Source organism: Amblyraja radiata, chromosome 17 (genome assembly GCF_010909765.2).
Source record: "Amblyraja radiata isolate CabotCenter1 chromosome 17, sAmbRad1.1.pri, whole genome shotgun sequence".
In the NCBI taxonomy this organism is placed as follows: Eukaryota; Metazoa; Chordata; class Chondrichthyes; order Rajiformes; family Rajidae; genus Amblyraja; species Amblyraja radiata.
This window is the reverse complement of record NC_045972.1, coordinates 35,281,214-35,298,681: the sequence shown is the minus strand read 5'-3', so window position 1 is coordinate 35,298,681 and position 17,468 is coordinate 35,281,214. Positions and strand designations below refer to the sequence as shown.

Genomic DNA, 17,468 nt, shown 5'->3' with positions numbered 1-17,468 from the left:
AGGAGCTGTTCTTGAATTTTGTGGTATGTGCCTTCAAACTTTATATCTTTTGACCGATGCAAGACGTTGGAAGAAGGAATGACTGGGTGTGAGACGTCCTTGAATATGTTGGCTGCTTTCCCAAGGCAGTGTAAAGTATAGATTAGTTGATGGTTGGAGTAGAAGGGAGACTGGTTTGTGTAATGGACAGCAAAGTGGAATTATTTGCCACAGAAAGCTGTGGAGACCAACTCCCTGGATATTTTTAAGGCAGAGATAGATAGATTCTTGATTAGTACGGGTGTCAGGGTTTATGGGGAGAAGGCAGCAGATTGGGGTTAGGAGGGAGAGATAGATGATCAGCCATGATTGAATGACGGAGTAGACTTGATGGGTTGAATGTCCTAATTCTGCTCCTATAAATTATGACCTTATTACTGGGCTGCGTTCACAACTCGCTGTAATTTCTTGCAATCTTGGACAGAACAGTTGCCATCTGCATCAGATGAGATGCATTATGATGGGATGTTTTTTTATGGTGCATCTGTCGAAATTAGTAAGTCATTGCAGACACACCAAATTTCCTTGGCCTTCTGATGAATTAGAGGCATTAATGTCCTTACTTGACCCTAGCATCAATGCATTGGACCAGAACAAATTGGTGGTGTACTTGCACCTAGGAATTTGAAGCGCTCAACCATCTCCGCTTCAGCATCTTTGATACAAAATGGACCATGTAATCCACCTTATTTCCTGAAGTTAATTGTCTTGACAAGATATTACTAAGCTCTCAATCTCCTCCTTTATATCTCGTCATTGTCTGAGAACTGGCCCACTATGGGGGTGCCATTTGCTAACTTGAAAAGAATTTAGACCAGAATTTGGCTGCAGAGTCATGAGTGTGTAGAGATTGTAAAAAGGGAATGATTGCATCCTTGTGGGAAAGATATTCTCTCCAGACTGGGAAAGACTAAAATATGTTTTGTTGAGTGATGATTTTAGTCACAGCATGACTGGAGTTTTAAAGATAGTAAAGAGTGCATGTCAAACAAAGGTGGTGAAGAATGCAAGTGATAAAAACTGAAAATTACCCTCTCAATTTTTTTTGTAATATGAGCATTCAACTATAAAATAAATGTAGTAATGTCACTTATAGGACATATTCTGATCATGCACCATCTCACTGATTACAATTGTAAAGAAAGAAGTATTCCACTGCATGCATGGGGAATCTCAGACATTGTAGAGCAATAGACTTGATAGCAAATCAGAAAATGCCTCAAGTACTTAGCAGGCCAGGCAGCACCTTTGGAGAGAAACACAATTAATATTTCAGCATCTCTAACAGTGGTCCAGATCTTGCTAGCATATACCACCTGCAGCTACCCTATGATTGTACCTTGTCCAGGTGCTAAAGGTGTATTCTGTTAGACCAAAGACCCTGGATTGCCATTGTTATGGCTGATTTAGTAGCAAGATCTCCCAACGATGCAGTAAAATACCTCTGAAGGCTTTGATAGCCAGGTCATTAAAGACAACAATGTTACAGACACTTAATAATGTCACCATGTCACCTCAACTACCATGGTTCTAACGGCAAGTGAGCAACTCCCTCCTGGTGCAGATGCAACTTGGGCCAGATGGAAATGCCTCAATCGATTGAGAACTAGTGTTGGCAGAGCCAAGGTGTCTCTAAACAAGTGGGGATATAACTCCAACGATGTCGCCTGCGAATGTGGTATTGAACCACAAACAATGGAACACCTGCTGAAATGCCCCCAACTGGAAAACCAATGCACAGCTGCCGATCTCGCTGCCTACAATGAAAATGCTGAGAAGTGTGTTCAGCTGTGGCTAAACAATATCTAATCTTGTGATGTGGACTCAATAAGAAGACTTAAAGATGACAAATAAATATTAATTCCTTCAAAATAAAATAAAAGTAGTACATACTGAAACATGATTAAAAACATCAAACTAAAATAATTTAGAAAAGGCATTTCTTCCTTTATCTTATTATACACAGTTCTATTTATGGAAACTTTTATGGACCAAATATGATCCTGTGCCAGGATGCTCAGAAGTCTCAGCAAGATGGAACTCCACTGCTTGGCTCCACATCCAATGAACTGTTACATACATTAGTGAGATATCTTACTTCAGAAAGACAGCGCAGAAATAGGCTCCAGCCCACCTAGTCCACACCGCCCAGCAATCATCCCGTACATTAGCACTATCCTGTACACTAGGGACAATTTAACATTTTTACCAAAGCCAATTAAACCCGTTCATCTTTAGTGTGGGAGGGAATCGGAGCACTCGAAAAAACCTGCGTGGTCACGATGAGAATGTACAATCTCCATACAGACAACACCCAGGGTCTATGATCTAAATTGGTCAATAGATTTGGGATTTTGGTCGATAGGTTTGGGATTGTTTCAACAATCTTGTTGAAGCATGCAACATGATTGCATGTTTTAAACATGAAACATGCAATCATGTTTGACCAATGCTTGCATAGAAATCCCATACCTGCTTCCATTTATACGGTTACCAGCCAGTTTTGGATAACTCATCCTGCTTTTTCTCTATGGATGCTGTATTTCTAGCATTTTTTTGTTTTAATTTTATATTTCCTGCAGCCACATTATTTTGTTTAAGGATTTAAAAAAAATTATTTATTCAGAAACCCATTAGGTCTGGTCTTCTTCGCAGCTTGGATTCTGGTATTCTAACCTCAAGCTATGTGCTTCATTCAATCAGATTTCAAGTTATAAGGACTCTGTATCTGACATCTGAACATGTCAATTAGTTTAATGCAGCCAAACAAATTAAAACCATATGTTATATGAATGCTAAACTTATTAGAATTAACATTTTTCTTTATTGCCCTATCAGGTCATCTTATGCAGATATGCTACATGACAAAGACAGGGTAAGTGTGTGACAAAAAATAGGTTTATTAATTTTTTTTAATGTATTTATGTTCAGGCTGTAATTAAGCTGTCTAGCCTTTTCAGACTACAGCTGAAGCAAGGTCGCTGGGCTGCAAGTTGCACAGAATCCGTGGCATGTTTTCACTCCCAAACTCAAGAATGCAGTGATGACTCATTGCACAAAAAATGGAATAGGTTTTGATTTTGTCCAGGCTACATGCTACTTATTTGTAGCTTAGGTTCTGAAATGCTTGTTTAAAACTACTACTGATTATCAGTACCAAAAATGTTAGTGTGGCCTGATCTTTTCCCATTTTTGGGCAGCTAAAAGTGAATGTTTTTTTTTGCATTGTTTGCTGTCTTTTCTCTTAAAGCAGTGGCCTGTTTCAGAGTAACATGGTTTCTATCTGCTGTTTGTGGAGACCTAAAAATGATTGATTGTAGGACAAAAAAAAAAGAGAAACTGCAGTATGAGTGAGTCACGCCAGTACAGCAGATGCTTAAAACCATGAAACTATTTTGCAGAATGAGAAGTACTACAGTGGAATTCGGGCAGCAGTCCGCAGGGTGAAGGAACGAGGTCAGAGGGCGATTGTCCTGGATATTGGAACTGGGACAGGGCTGTTATCCATGATGGCAGCAAGAGCTGGCGCCGATTTATGTTTTGCAGTTGAGGTGAGATTCGGCAGCTGGTGGATGTGTTACTCACAAGTTATAGGAGTAGAATTAAGCCATTTAATGAGAACCCTCCTCAACCTTCTAAACTCCAGCAAGTAGATGCCCAGTGCTGTCAAGCGCTTATCATATGCTAACCCACTCATTCCTGGAATCATTCTTGTAAACCTCCTCTGGACCCTCTCCAGAGCCCTTCCTCAGAAATGGGGTCCAAATGTTCTCATAGTAATCCAAATGCAGCCTGATAGAGCCTGGGCATTACATCTCTGTTTTTGTATTCCAGTCCTCTTGATATAAATGCTAGCATTGAATTTGCCTTCCTTACTACCGATTCGACTTGCAAATTAACTTTTTGGAAGTCCTGCACCAGCACTCCCAAGTCCCTTTGCACCTCCTATTTCTGGATTCACTCTCCCTTTAGAAAATAATATACGCCTTTATTCTTATTAGACTTCGGTCTGAATGACAATAAAGGCTATCTATCTATTACCAAAATGCATGACGCTACACTGAATTTCATCTGCCACTTCTCTGCTCACTCTCCTAACCTGTCCAAGTCCTTTTGCAGAGTCCTTGCTTCCTCTGCACTGCTTATCCCTCCACCTACCTTAACATCATCTGCAAACATGGCCACAAAGCCTTCAATCCCCTTATCCAAATCATTAATATACAACATGAAGAGAAGTGGCCCCAGCACCGACCTTTGCGGAACTCCACTAGTCACTGGCAACCAACCTGAACAAGCGCCTTTTATTGCTACTCTTTGCCTTCTGCCATCCTGTTATCCATGCTAATATCTTCCCTTTAATGCCATGGGCTCTCATCATCCCTAGCAGCCTGACATGCGGCACCTTATTGAAGGCGTTCTGAAAATCTAGGTAAACAACATCTACAGCCTCCCCTCTGTCCGTTCTGCTATTAACTTCCTCAAAGAACTCCAGCAGATTTGTCAGGCAAGATCATCCCTTTACAAAACCGTGCTGACTTTGGCCTATTTTATCATGAACTTTTAAGTACCGCATAACCTCAACCTTTATAATTGACTTAAAAATCTTACCAATCACCAAAGTCAGGCCAACCGGCTTATATTCTCCACTCTTCTGCTTTGCTCTCTTCTTGTACAGCGGGGTGATATTTGCATTTTACCAATCTTCAGGAACCACTCCTAACTCTAGTAATTCTTGAAATATCACCTCCATATCCTCCACAATGCCTCCACAATCTCTGAGGCCACATCCTTCGGAACCCTGGGGTGCAGTCCATTCAGTCCAGGTGACTTATCCACCCTCAGACCTTGCAGTTTTCCTAGCACCTTCTCCTTAGTAATCGCCATTCCACTAACTTCCACCCCCTGACTCTCAAGGATTGCAGGTTATGGTCTAGGTTGTGCTCCAGATTTTACTTTTGCTGCACTTGAGTCAACAACATTTTACTTAAATTTCCACCTAAGAAAGTTATATGATTTGAACACCGCATAAACAATAGATTCAAGGATATGCAATAGATTCAAGGATGTGCTCAAGACCTCAGTAAAGAGGAGTAACATCTCCACTGACATCGGGGAAACCTCTGATCCATGACTGCACAATGGAGAAGGAGCATTTGAAACGTCACGCAGAACCCCAAGGCCATGTATTGGATGCTGACCGAAGACCTACACTGTGGCATACCCCTTCACAACCTGCCCACTATCCGTGGCAGACTCATTAGCTACTTCAGAAGCCACAAAAATGGAAAAGAAGCAAATCATTCTTGATCCCAATGGTGATCTTGAGAGAAGGGACATGCAAAGAGGATTGTGGCTCAAACTTGTGATGATAGATCCTTTTAGTATTGACTTGACTTTCATGGCAAAATTAACTGAACGTGGAAATGATCTGTTAGTTGTATGTGCTGAAGATATTAATTTGATGGGTTACCTTTACAAATCTCTTTCGATCTCAAACGCAACTTAAAGAAGTAACTGAATATTGGAACGTAGGTTATGATTATATTCTGATGCTCAATATTTCACAAGATCTGTGGCCTTGCTCACAGTACTGGCAGGAAGTAGCTTTCTAATCATTGGGGCAGGCATCTATAATGAGACACAGTATAAAGGAAATGGAATATAGAATATAACATGGGTCTTACTATGGTAATTCTGTTATCATTACCCAGGTTTTTAAGCCAATGGCTGATGTTGCTGTAAAGATTGTGGATAGAAATGGATACAGTGGAAAAATTAAAGTCATCAACAAACATTCAACTGAGGTAACAGTGGGGCCAGGTAAGACACTTGAGGTGGTCGGTATTAAAGAGAACGTTGATAGGAAATATTATGGTGGTGTGTTACCTGTTGAGTCGTAGCAATCCATAGAATCAGTTAATTGTATTACTGGGTTAGCAATGTATAAAGCTATTTGATTAGAATGATTTGTGATCACCACGTTGGTAATCAAAATAGTCACTTTTAAGCTATATCTTAAATATCTAATTTGATTTGACTTCCATGACACACATAACAGATCACCTGTCATATGACAAGCAATATTACAATAGACAATAGGTGCAATAGTAGGTCATTCGGCCCTTCGAGCCAGCACAGCCATTCAATGTGATCATGGCTGATCATCCCCAATCAGTACCCCGTTCCTGCCTTCTCCCCATATCCCCTGTCACCGTTATTTTTAAGAGCCCTATCTAGCTCTCTCTTGAAAGCATCCAGAGAACCTGCCTCCACTGCCCTCTGAGCCAGAGAATTCCACAGACTCACCACTCTCTGAGAAAATGTGTTTCCTCGTCTCCGTTCTAAATGGCTTACTCCTTATTCTTAAACTGTGGCCCCTGATTATGGACTACCCCAATCAGTTAATTGTATTACTGGGTTAGCAATGTATAATGTTGTTTGATTAGAATGATTTGTGATCACCACGGTGGTAATATCTTAAATATCTAATTTGATTTGACTTCCATGACACACATAACAGTTCACCTGTCACATGGCAAGCAATATTACAAGGACAAAGACGCTGCTTGCTAAAGAGACACCAAGCACTTGGTTCTCAATGACCGTAACTGACTCTTTGACCTGCTGTAGCAATAAGACCTTTTCCAGGAGGCAGCGTTTACACGATGTAATTGTTCAATTTGTCACGTTCCCTATTAAAGTGAAGGAGGAGAGTTCAAACATATATAGTGTATAGAATCATAAGGGGGATTGATGATGTTAATGCACAGAGTCTTCTACATAGGGTAGGGAAATCAAGAACCAAGGAACATAGGTTTAAGGTGAGAGGAGAAAGATTTAATAGGAACCTGAGGGGGCAACTTTTTCACTCAGCGGGTGGTGGGTTTAGGGAATGAGTTGCCAGAGGAGGTAGTAAAGGCAGGAACAATAACAACATTTAAAAGACACTTGGACTTGCACATGGATAGTCAAGGTTTAGAGGGATATGAGCCAAAGGCAGGTAAATGGGACTGAAATTGGGCATTTTGTTCGGCATGGACGAATTGGACTGAAGGGTCTGTTTCCTTGGCTCAAACAGACCCTTAACATGTTACATGTTAATGACCTTTGAGTTGGGCCTGTTATACTGTTCTAACAACGCCTCACATAAGCTTGCATCATCACTCACCAGTTGGTTAATAATAATATGATCAAAGATGTAGAAGGAATGTGACTACTCTTGGCAAAGAGGTCTCTGAGAGGAAAGCAGTCAGTATTGGAACTGCCAAGGATGGAGACATCCCTGATGTAGTAATTATACTGCAACATGCTAACACAACTGGTTTGAGAAATAGGTTTAAAGGTTCATCTAAAAGTTCTTGCTGATTAAAGAGATACTAATGGGGAACAGATGCAATCTTTCAATAGCTTTATTTCTTTTAGAAGCACTTGAACAGCTATGCTGCTATTATATTTGATGTCCCCATTTTCAGAATGAATTCATGCTGTGTCATTACATTGAGTGTCAATGGATGGTGATTAATGGATTCCTCATTGAACAATTCTGATTGCACCTTCCTCACAATGATTTCCACTCTGCAGATGGTGACATGTCATGCCGAGCTAACATCCTGGTCACGGAGCTGTTTGATACGGAGCTTATTGGCGAGGGGGCACTGCCAAGTTACGAGCATGCTCACAAATACCTTGTCCAGGTGGGTTGAGGATATTGGGGCAAAGTGACTCCTGTTGTGGGACTCTATGATTCCCCAGTGTGTGGTTCAGGTACTTGACTCATAGCAGCATAGTATTTATTTCTTCTTTATTTAATAATTTCTGCAAACCTAGAACAATCAAATCAAGCAAAGCAGGTTATGTTTTACAACCTAGTTCGATTATTTATTTTTATCTACCTTCTTCATGGCCACAGGATGAATGTGAAGCTGTTCCACACAGAGCCACCGTTTATGCACAGCTGGTGGAATCAGAGCGGATGTGGGCCTGGAACAAATTGCTGCCAATTCACATCGGAATGGAGGACAGAAATGATAAGGTTATTTTACCAACAAAGGACATGGACATGTGTGCAGGGTGCCCATGCGTCTATGACATTCAGCTCAATCAAGTGAACCGAAACCACTTCACCACCCTTACAGAGGTTACAGAGATCTTCAGGTATGATCAGTGGTTTCCTGCTGGAAAATGAATACTTATGAGAAGGGATAAAAGGAATTCAAAGTTTCCATCAAATGTCATTGCCTTTTTGTGGAGTTATTTGTAAAGCTAAAGGTAGGACTGTTTATTTAATTTTCTTGCTGAGTATGGGAGTTGCTGACGTTCCAAATAACCCTGAGGAGGTGGTGCTGGATGACTCTTGAGAAAGTAGTCCTTGTGGGGAAGCTGTTGTTAGATAATGAGTAGACATGAGAAACTGCAGATGCTGGTTTACAAAATATCCATAAAGTGGTGGAGTAGCTCAGCGAGTCAAGCAACATCTGTGAAGAACATGGATGGTGATGTTTTGAGATGGAGCCTAGATTCCATAATGCGATCCAGGACTTTGACTCAATGATGAAATGTTTCTCAGTTAAGGCAGTGTACGATTCAGAAGGAGCTTGGAGAGGTTGATTTTCCTTGTCACTGTTGCCATAGTCCTTTTAAGTGCGAGGGTTTGCTTATTGTGAGGTGCAGTTAAAGCCTTGGTGATTGTTATACTGCTTTGTGTATTTACACAGTGCAGCCACAATGTTCCAGTGAATGAGTGAGCAAATGAACTGCTTAAGGTGGACGTTAGTGAAGATTGAGCTGCCATCTTTTTGATGTTATCAAGTTTCTTGGTGCTACACTCATCCAGATAAAGGATTAGTATTTAAACATTCCTGACGTGTTGGTGGAAAGGGTTTATAGAGTCACTATCAATGGAATGCTTGATCTTTGATTTGCTTTTTTAGTCACATTTACGGCTAGTTCAGTTAAGTTTCTGGTTGATGGTGGCCTCCCAGGACATTAAGGTAGGGCATTAATGATAGTTTGTTAAATGTCAAGGAAGATAGTTACATTCTTTCCTGATGGAGAAGGTTATTGCTTGACATCTGAATGTTACTTGCCACTTGCTTGCTTAACCCTGGATATGGCCCAGTTGTGCTGGGTGTGGGTTGAACGTAATGATCCGTACAGTTGAGAATGGAGCTGAGTCTGTGTAATTATGAGTGAACATCTCCCTTTCTGGCCTTATGACCGAGGGAAAATTAGTGATAAGCAGCTGAGAATGGACAGTAAGGGCATGGTCTATTAGTTGTGTTGTTCTAATTCACTTGCTACGTAAGGCAGGCCTAGTTTAGAAGGGATGTCATTCAGTTACTGCCATTAATGGAGTTTACAATAATTCACCCAGGATGCATCTCGTTAACCTCGATGCATAATATGAAATCTTCTTCGGCTGAGAAAGGGCTGTGGTTGGTGATCATTCACAGCTTCCCTTGCTCATGTTTGGCAGGCTGCCATGAAATATCCCCACATCTGGATTGAACATTGGGGTTTGCTGATACCATTCCCACATTCATGGCTAGACTTCCCACCGGGAGTGGTCATTCTCCATCTGGTTCTGAAGTTACTTGTAAATAATAATTTTCCTCCTTTAAAGGGCGTGAGTGAACCTGACAGGTTTATGCAACAGTCGGGTAGTTATGTGATCCCTGTTATGAAATCTTCGTATTTAACTTAACTGAATTTGAAATCACCAGCTGCCATGGTGGAATTCAAGCTCTGATCTCCAAATCACTGGTCCAAACTTTGGTGCAGTAACATAACTGCAATGCAACCAAATCTCTAAATAGCTTGGAATGCCTTCCAATTTTTCTCATCAGCATAAAATATTCCGGGTTAAGATGCGCATGTGAATAAATCACTGGTAGTGTTAGGTCATGAGAGCAGTTATCATATATATTTTTTAAGTGTGATGCTTAAGCTCACAGAACAAAGAGAAGCTTAATTTTCTAACATCTTGCTTTCTCTGCAGTGTGGATTTCAGTAAAGCAGTGAGTAGTTCTCCAGCCCAGCACACTTTGCAGGTCCAAGCAACTGGCAGTGGGCAAGCCCATGTTGTACTGTCCTGGTGGGACATGGAAATGGACCCTGAAGGAACCATCAGATGTACTATGGCACCATACTGGGCACATCCGACTCCAAATAGTATTCAGGTAAGGCAGCATGTTGGTTCTGTGATATGAGCGGCTAATAACCGGAAGTGGTGGAGGCGTAGGAATGGGCTTTAGCAGTTGTAAACCCATAAAGAAATTAGATATACTGCGAAGAATGCAATTCAATATTTCAGAGTAGGCTTTGAGCAGGTCCCACTTTTGAAGTATTGCTCTGCAGTATTTTCTGCACATCTGAGAGGGCACATGTGGGCACCAGGTTAAAACATTGATTGGTTTATTATTGTCACGTGTATCCAGAAACAGTGATAAGCTTTGTTTGCATGCTATCCAATCGAATGAAACTATATGTGATTACAATCAAGCCATACACAAGGCCAATGGGCAGTGCAAAGAGAAAATACAGCATTATGGTGTTACAAGTACAGACACAAAGTCCACATTGAGCTAGGTTGGAAGATTGGAACTACACCCTAGTTTATGGAAGGGTTGTTCAGTAGCTGTTCTTTCTGTGTTTACAGGCTTTTATATCTTCTTCTGGATAGAAGAGGGAATGACTGGAGTGAAAAAGGTCCTTGAATATGTTGGCTGCTTTCTCAGGACAGCATGAAGTGTGGATGGAGGCGAGGGGTGTAGTGAGGCTGGTCTGAGTGGTAGACTGGGCAACAATCACAAATCTGCAATTTCTTGTGGAATTGGACAGATCTGTTGCCAAACCAAGCTGTGATGCATCCCGATGGGTTACATTCTACAGTGCATTTGGAGAAGTTGAAAAGTTTTGTTTTTGCAGGCTATCCAATCAAATCAGATAATATTGTGTTTTTGGTTCCTCAGTCATAGTCTGCATCATACTTGTACCTAGTCTGTATAATTCTGTTAGAGCATCCATCCTCAGATAAGGAGAACAAAGAGAGAATTAAGCCACACACAAAACTCCTAATGGGGTCTCAATAAGATATGTATAAGTATTGCTGGCATCCTTGCTTCTGTACTTAAATATTCTTGCATTGAAGGCCAACATGCCATTTATCTTTGTAATTGTTTGCTGCACGTGATTACTTGTTTCTCTCTGACTGATATACAAGGACGCCAGTTTGTTGCACCTCTTTTCCTATTCTGTCACCACTGAGATAATGTTTAAGAAAGAACTGCAGATGCTGGAAAAATCGAAGGTAGACAAAAATGCTGGAAAAACTCAGCGGGTGAGGTAGCATCTATGGAGCGACGGAATAGGTGACGTTTCGGGTCGAGACACCTTCTTCCGACTGAAGAAGGGTCTCGACCCGAAACATCACCTATTCCTTCGCTCCATAGATGCTGCCTCACTCGCTGAGTTTCTCCAACATTTTTGTCTACCATTGAGATAATAATCTGTCTTAGAATCAGTCTTAGAATTAGAATGAGAGGCTAACCTCTCATTTATCCACATTAAAATGCTTCCTATTCTCCTATCTTGTCAAAATTACATGGGAGCTTCTTTGCACCCTTGTCAACACTCAAACCTCTTCCCCTTCTTCTCCCCCCCCCTGCTTTGAGTGTACCGTGAGTGGCAGGGGCCCAAGCATGTGATCCATACGCCCTGCCAGTAACTTCCTGCCACCCGGAAAAAGACCTGTCTGTTCCTATCCTCCCAATTTTTAAATTCACGCTTGTATGTAACTTTCAATCTATGTACCGTATTTCCCGCCAATGAAGACACACCTGCATCGAAGACGCACCCCCATTTTGAGTTGCTACATTTTTTAAAAGGCTGGAGGGACAGGATCAAGGGTTAGGTTTAGTCCAGGGGTCGGCAACATTTTTTGCATAGGCGCCAGGACCCATGTTTATGAGCGGATGGTGGGCCACATCTATCGCCATAGTTAATAAATGGAGGTAATAATACGTACTAATTAAATTAGTAATTAGTAATAATACATACTAATAATACATAATTTTCAAGTGTTTTTCAATTAGTTTTCTGCAGTTTCCAGATTGCCTGCGTGCCCCGGGACTGGCTGCAGTTCCCAGATCCCAGGACTAGCTGTAGTGCCCAGGTCGCCCGCCCCGGGACTGGCTAGTGTCCAGGTCGCCTACCCCTGGACTGGCTAGTGTCCAGGTCGCCTACCCCTGGACTGGCTAGTGTTCAGGTCGCCTACCCCCGGGACTGGCTAGTGTCCAGGTCGCCTGCGAGCCCTGGGACTAGCTGCAGTTCCCAAGTCCCCTGCGAGCCCCAGGTCTTGTTGCAGTTCCGCTGTCCGGTCCCAGCGGCCGCTCGCAGCCACCCGAGCTACTGAGTGAGTTGTTGGCATGATCCCCGACCCCCTCCTTCTCAACGCTCCTGCGCTCCCCGCAACTTTACCCCTGGCGGCCCAGCTGACCCGGTCCAGACTCCCCTTACGCTGTGGAAGGAACTCTTCCCCCCCCCCCCAGCGGTGCTGTCCTTTTACAGCCGCTGTACTGAGGGATAGCCAAGTCTATCTTTCATGGCAAACAATCTAACCTTCCGCCTCCAAGATGCAGGTAAATTTTCGGCCCTTAGTTTAGGGTAAAAAATAGTGTCCTCATACCGGGAAATACGGTAGTTTAATTTTACACACTATGCTCTTATGTGGGACTGTTAACAAAAACGTCAAGTCCAAGTGCAAGACGTCAACGTGCTCTCCCATATCTATTCTAATTTCATTCTCACCAAATTCTAGTAGATTTTTAAGCATTATTTCCTTTTCATAAACCCAGCCGACTTTATCCAATCCCATTAATGCTTTCCAAATGTGTTTGTATTTGCATCTTTTGTAATGGATTCCATCAATTGTTTTACAGCTGACATTGAGTGCACTGGTCTGCAACTCCTTGTTTATTATTACCCTCTCCTTTTTTTTAATAATGGAGTTACTTATGCCACCTACCAACTGGTAAGAACTTCTCCAGAGCCTGTCATTTTTTGGAAGATTACAACAATTCAATCACTATTTCTAGAGCCAGTTCCTTTGGTAATCCAGTTCCCACTTCAGAATCCGCAAAATTGTAGTGAATTCAGTCCTTGCGGCTTGAACCCACAACTTTGTAACCCCAGAGAGCATTATCAGGTTTAAATATAGATATACCTTGGGCAAAATATCTTTTAGAACTACCTAGGCTTGCATATGACTGGTGGCTGTTTGGCTGAAGTATTGATAAGAACACAAGAAGTAGAAGCAAGAGTTGGCTGTTTAACCCCTTACACCTGATTCACCACTAAAAAAGAACATAAGAGCATAGCTAATTTGTTACTAATGCCACTTTTATTGCACTGAATACATATACCTTGATTCCCTTGAGGCCCACAGATCTACCAATCTTCGCCTTAAATAAACTTGAGTGGTAGAATCACTACAGATCTCTTGGGTAAAGAATTCCAAAGATTCATTACTCTGGGTGAAGACATTTCTTCTTGTTTCTCTCATAAATGACTGAGCCCTTATTTTGAGATTGTGACCCCTGGCTCCAGGCACCGGACTCAGGGGAGACCCTATGAATCCCAGAGATAAATCTCTCAAGTGAGAGCATAATCTCTCCACATAGGATGGTCCCTCCCATCCTGGGGATTAACCTGCTGAATCTTTATTGCACTTCCTATGTTACAAGTATTTTCTTCCCAAGGCAGCAAGACCATGGACCTGTGCCCTGTATTGCAGGTTTCACAAGGCACAATGTTATTTCAGTATGACTCCCTTGAAAATCAACAATCATTTGCCTTCCTAACTGGCTGCTAACCTTGCATGTTAACTTTCAGTGATTTGCCTCTCCGAACACAAACTCATTTTGCTTCTTCGCCATATGAAGAATATTCTGCATTTCTATATTTTTTTCTATCAATGTGGATGACTTCCCATTTTTTACAAATTATATTTCATTTGCCATGTGACCCCTTGAGCCCGATCAGCATACCGCTGGCAACTTGCACTGCCATTTGGTTTCTTGCAGATCTGCATATTTGAATGTATTATGCTGGGTCCCCTCAACTTTGCTTTCTGTTGGTTGTTAAATCTTCATTCTCTATCAATATACTACCAGCTATAATGGTGAGAGTCTATCTCTGAATTTGTGAAGTAGTTTAGCAATAGAAATCGTAAGAAGAGAGGAAAAATCACCAACTGGTCAAACTGTTTAAGAAGGAACTGCAGATGCTGGAAAAATCGAAAGTAGATAAAAATGTTGGAGAAACTCTGTGGGTGAGGCAGTATCTATGGAGTGAAGGAATAGGTGACGTTTCGGGTCAAGACCCTTCTTCAGACTGATGTGGGGGGTGGTGAGGGCGGGAAAAAGAAAGGAAGAGGCGGAGACAGTAGGCTGTGGGAGACCTGGGAAGGGGAGGGGAAAGAGAGAGAAAGCAAGGACTACCTGAAATTGGAGAAATCAATGTTCATAACGTTGGGGTGTAAACTATCCAAGCGAAATATGAGGTGCGGCTCGTCCAATTTACGATGGTCAAACTGTTCTTTTCAGACAACAGCAGGGGAAATGGAGGTGTTAAGCCACTTCTGACATGAAAGGGCAAAAGTATAACCCACTGTAAAGTGACTCATGAAAACTTAAAATACATTCTCATCACTTTTAGGTTGCGAATTAACTTTTGTTGATATTGTTGCTTTTATATTTTTCGCTTTTGGCAACCGGAGAGTTCAGTCAAGCAATGCTATCTCTTTTGAGAGCTCTTCATCATCTCTAGCTTACCTATTTTATGTTTGACATGACTGCACCTTGTATCTGAGTCTGAAATTGAGTTATTCTTGTTTATCAGTGGCGGGATCATTGGATGCAGTGTGTGTACTTCCTACCCCAGGAGATACCCGTTCAAGAAGGGGAATGTCTGCGTATTTCAGCCATGCATGATGATTACTCTTTGTGGTATAAATTACAGCGTCGCAGGTATGTAATATAGATTCATTATTTATAGTGCTGGACAGGCGAATACTCAGTGCAGATTGTAATCCTTGCAGATTATACTTTTCCCCATACACACTTGCTCGTTAATGTAGTTAAAATATATCATGTTGATGCCATTATTCAGCCTGTAGTACATATCCTGTGTGTACAAATTGTACAGTGTGTACATAAGCTCCGTACTATGTATTGACAACATAATCTTGTGCCTTACATTGTGCAGTCCATGATTCCTCATCTAGATTCACTTGCTATATTATCTGGCCTATTTATTTGCCTTTCATCTGGAAGCGTTCCAAGACTGACAACATTCAGGACTGAAGAAATAAGAAGTAATATGGCTCTAGTTTATCTGACTCTAACTTTGTGCTCCACAGCGATGAGCGTGAAGCTGAAGTGCTGAGCGAACGCCCTCTGTGCTCCTGTCAGGCCCATCTCATGTGTAATAGGCAGCGATTTGGAGAGCTAAATGACCAACAAAGGAACAACACCTACATCAAGGCCCTGAAAACAGTGAGCACTTTGGAATATTTTGTTAGTCACAACTCATGTTGGAATCTGTGCACAGGAAATTGATCTAAAAAACAGATACTAGAAGTCTGAATTATAAACACGTAATACTGGGAACACTCAGAAGTGGAGTTAATGTTTCAAATCAGAGACCCTTTGTTAGAATGGAGACACAAGAGAATGTAGATACTGGAATCTGCACAATTTGGGATCTTGACCGCTAAATGTGAACTGTTTGTATCCCTCCACAGATGCCGTCTGAACCGCTGTGTTCCTCGCACAGCTTGGTCTTTTGCCCTTTGTTCGTAAGGTAGTTTGAGAGAGGGAACAATTCATTATATGAACAAGCTAAAATTAAAACAAGGAAAGTAAAGGCAGGAACTTAGGAACATTTATCCTAAAAAAGACAAAGTGCTGGAGTAACACAGGGAGTCAACCAGAGTATCTGGAGATCATGGATACGTAACGTTTTGGGTTGGGCCCCTTCTTGTAGGTTTGGGGGGTGGGTGTGGAGAGAGTGGGAAGAAAGGCGGGGCAGGACAAAGCCTGGCAGGTAATAGGCTGACATGGATGAGGAGGGTTATTTGATAACCAGGTGGTTGGACAAAGGCCAGAGATGAAAAGACCGAAGGTGTGAGACAAGATTGAAGAGTTGTGAATTGTGAAGCTGGAGAAAGGAATGTCGGTTGAGAGGGAGGGGAGAAATAGGTATTTGACTGGATTAACCATCGTAGCCTTCAATGGTTCATCCAGTCTTTCTGCAGAGATGACAAATGCAGCTGGGGCAGCAATATAGATTCCACCACAATCAAAGATTAGGTGCACATGGAGTAAATGCAGGAGAAGGCTTTATGGCTCCCATGGAGCTGCTGCCTTTTTCAGTAAAATTGTGGCTGATCCAGTCTGAAACTTTCCCAACCAATTCCTTTAATTTCCTTGCTGTCCAAAGATAATCAAGCTCTGTCATTAACATATGTCATCCACCGTCCTTTTTATGTAGAGAATTCCGAAGAGTTACTATTCTCATCTCATTTCTAATAGCTAACCTTTTATCCAACACCTATGTTCCAGAATCACCAGCTGGGGGAGAAAATCTGTCAACATGCCCTTCGTCAATCTCTCTCAAATGTTGTAAATCTCAATGTCATCACTTCCCATTCTTCTTAATTCCAGGCAATGCTTATGTTATGTCTTCAGTGCCTCATTTGTGAAAGGTTCCATGCAACGTGGAGAATACATGTCAAAGTCAAGAATGTGTACCCAACCATATGGTTTAGATCATGTACCCATTGCTTTATTTACCAGAACCTTGATTGGTGGGATTGATGCAATGCTGGAGGGTGTATAATGGAACCCAATTTTTTTTCAAGTAATCTTAGATGGTAACAACAGTAACTGGGCAAGGAGCAGCTGATTCGTCGATGGGGGCGCTACGAGTCGGCTGCCCTGCCAGCAGCGTGTTTGTCATTTCTACTTTTTTTTGTTTTTTTTAGTGTGTCCAAATGTGTGTTTTAAGGTATCTTGGTGTGCCTTGTGTGGGGGATGGTGCGGGGGTTAAGGGGGGAACCGCTTTTGGTTGCCTCCTCCACGGAGAGGTGACATTTTCCATGTCGCCTCCCTCGCGGCCTAACACCATGGAGGATTGGTGCGACCTTTCCCGGTGTCGGGTCTGGAGTTTCAGCAGCAGGCGCAGTGAGGACTTCTCATCGCCAAGCGGGCGAGCCCTTGCCGGGGTCGCCTGAAGGAAGTACTCCGATCACTGGCCCGCGGCTTATAACATCCTGAAGCCGCAGTCTGCGGAGCTTCTAGCCGCGGGCGCTGCGTTCGTAGCCTGGGATCCCTCGTTAGGGATCGCCTGAGAAGAGATCCGATCGCCGT

At 42.2% G+C, this 17,468-nt stretch overlaps 1 protein-coding gene across 1 annotated transcript in view; it reads left to right on the top strand.

Annotated features, from left to right (window-relative positions):
• Positions 1-17,468, top strand: part of prmt7 (protein arginine methyltransferase 7) — a 33,111-nt gene that overhangs the window by 2,954 nt on the left and 12,689 nt on the right. The window contains exons 2-9 of the mRNA XM_033036130.1: positions 2,878-2,914; positions 3,441-3,590; positions 5,751-5,859; positions 7,621-7,733; positions 7,949-8,193; positions 10,037-10,217; positions 14,938-15,065; positions 15,458-15,593. Of these exons, the coding sequence (XP_032892021.1) occupies positions 2,878-2,914; positions 3,441-3,590; positions 5,751-5,859; positions 7,621-7,733; positions 7,949-8,193; positions 10,037-10,217; positions 14,938-15,065; positions 15,458-15,593 (1,099 nt within the window). The remainder of the gene's footprint in view (positions 1-2,877; positions 2,915-3,440; positions 3,591-5,750; positions 5,860-7,620; positions 7,734-7,948; positions 8,194-10,036; positions 10,218-14,937; positions 15,066-15,457; positions 15,594-17,468) is intronic.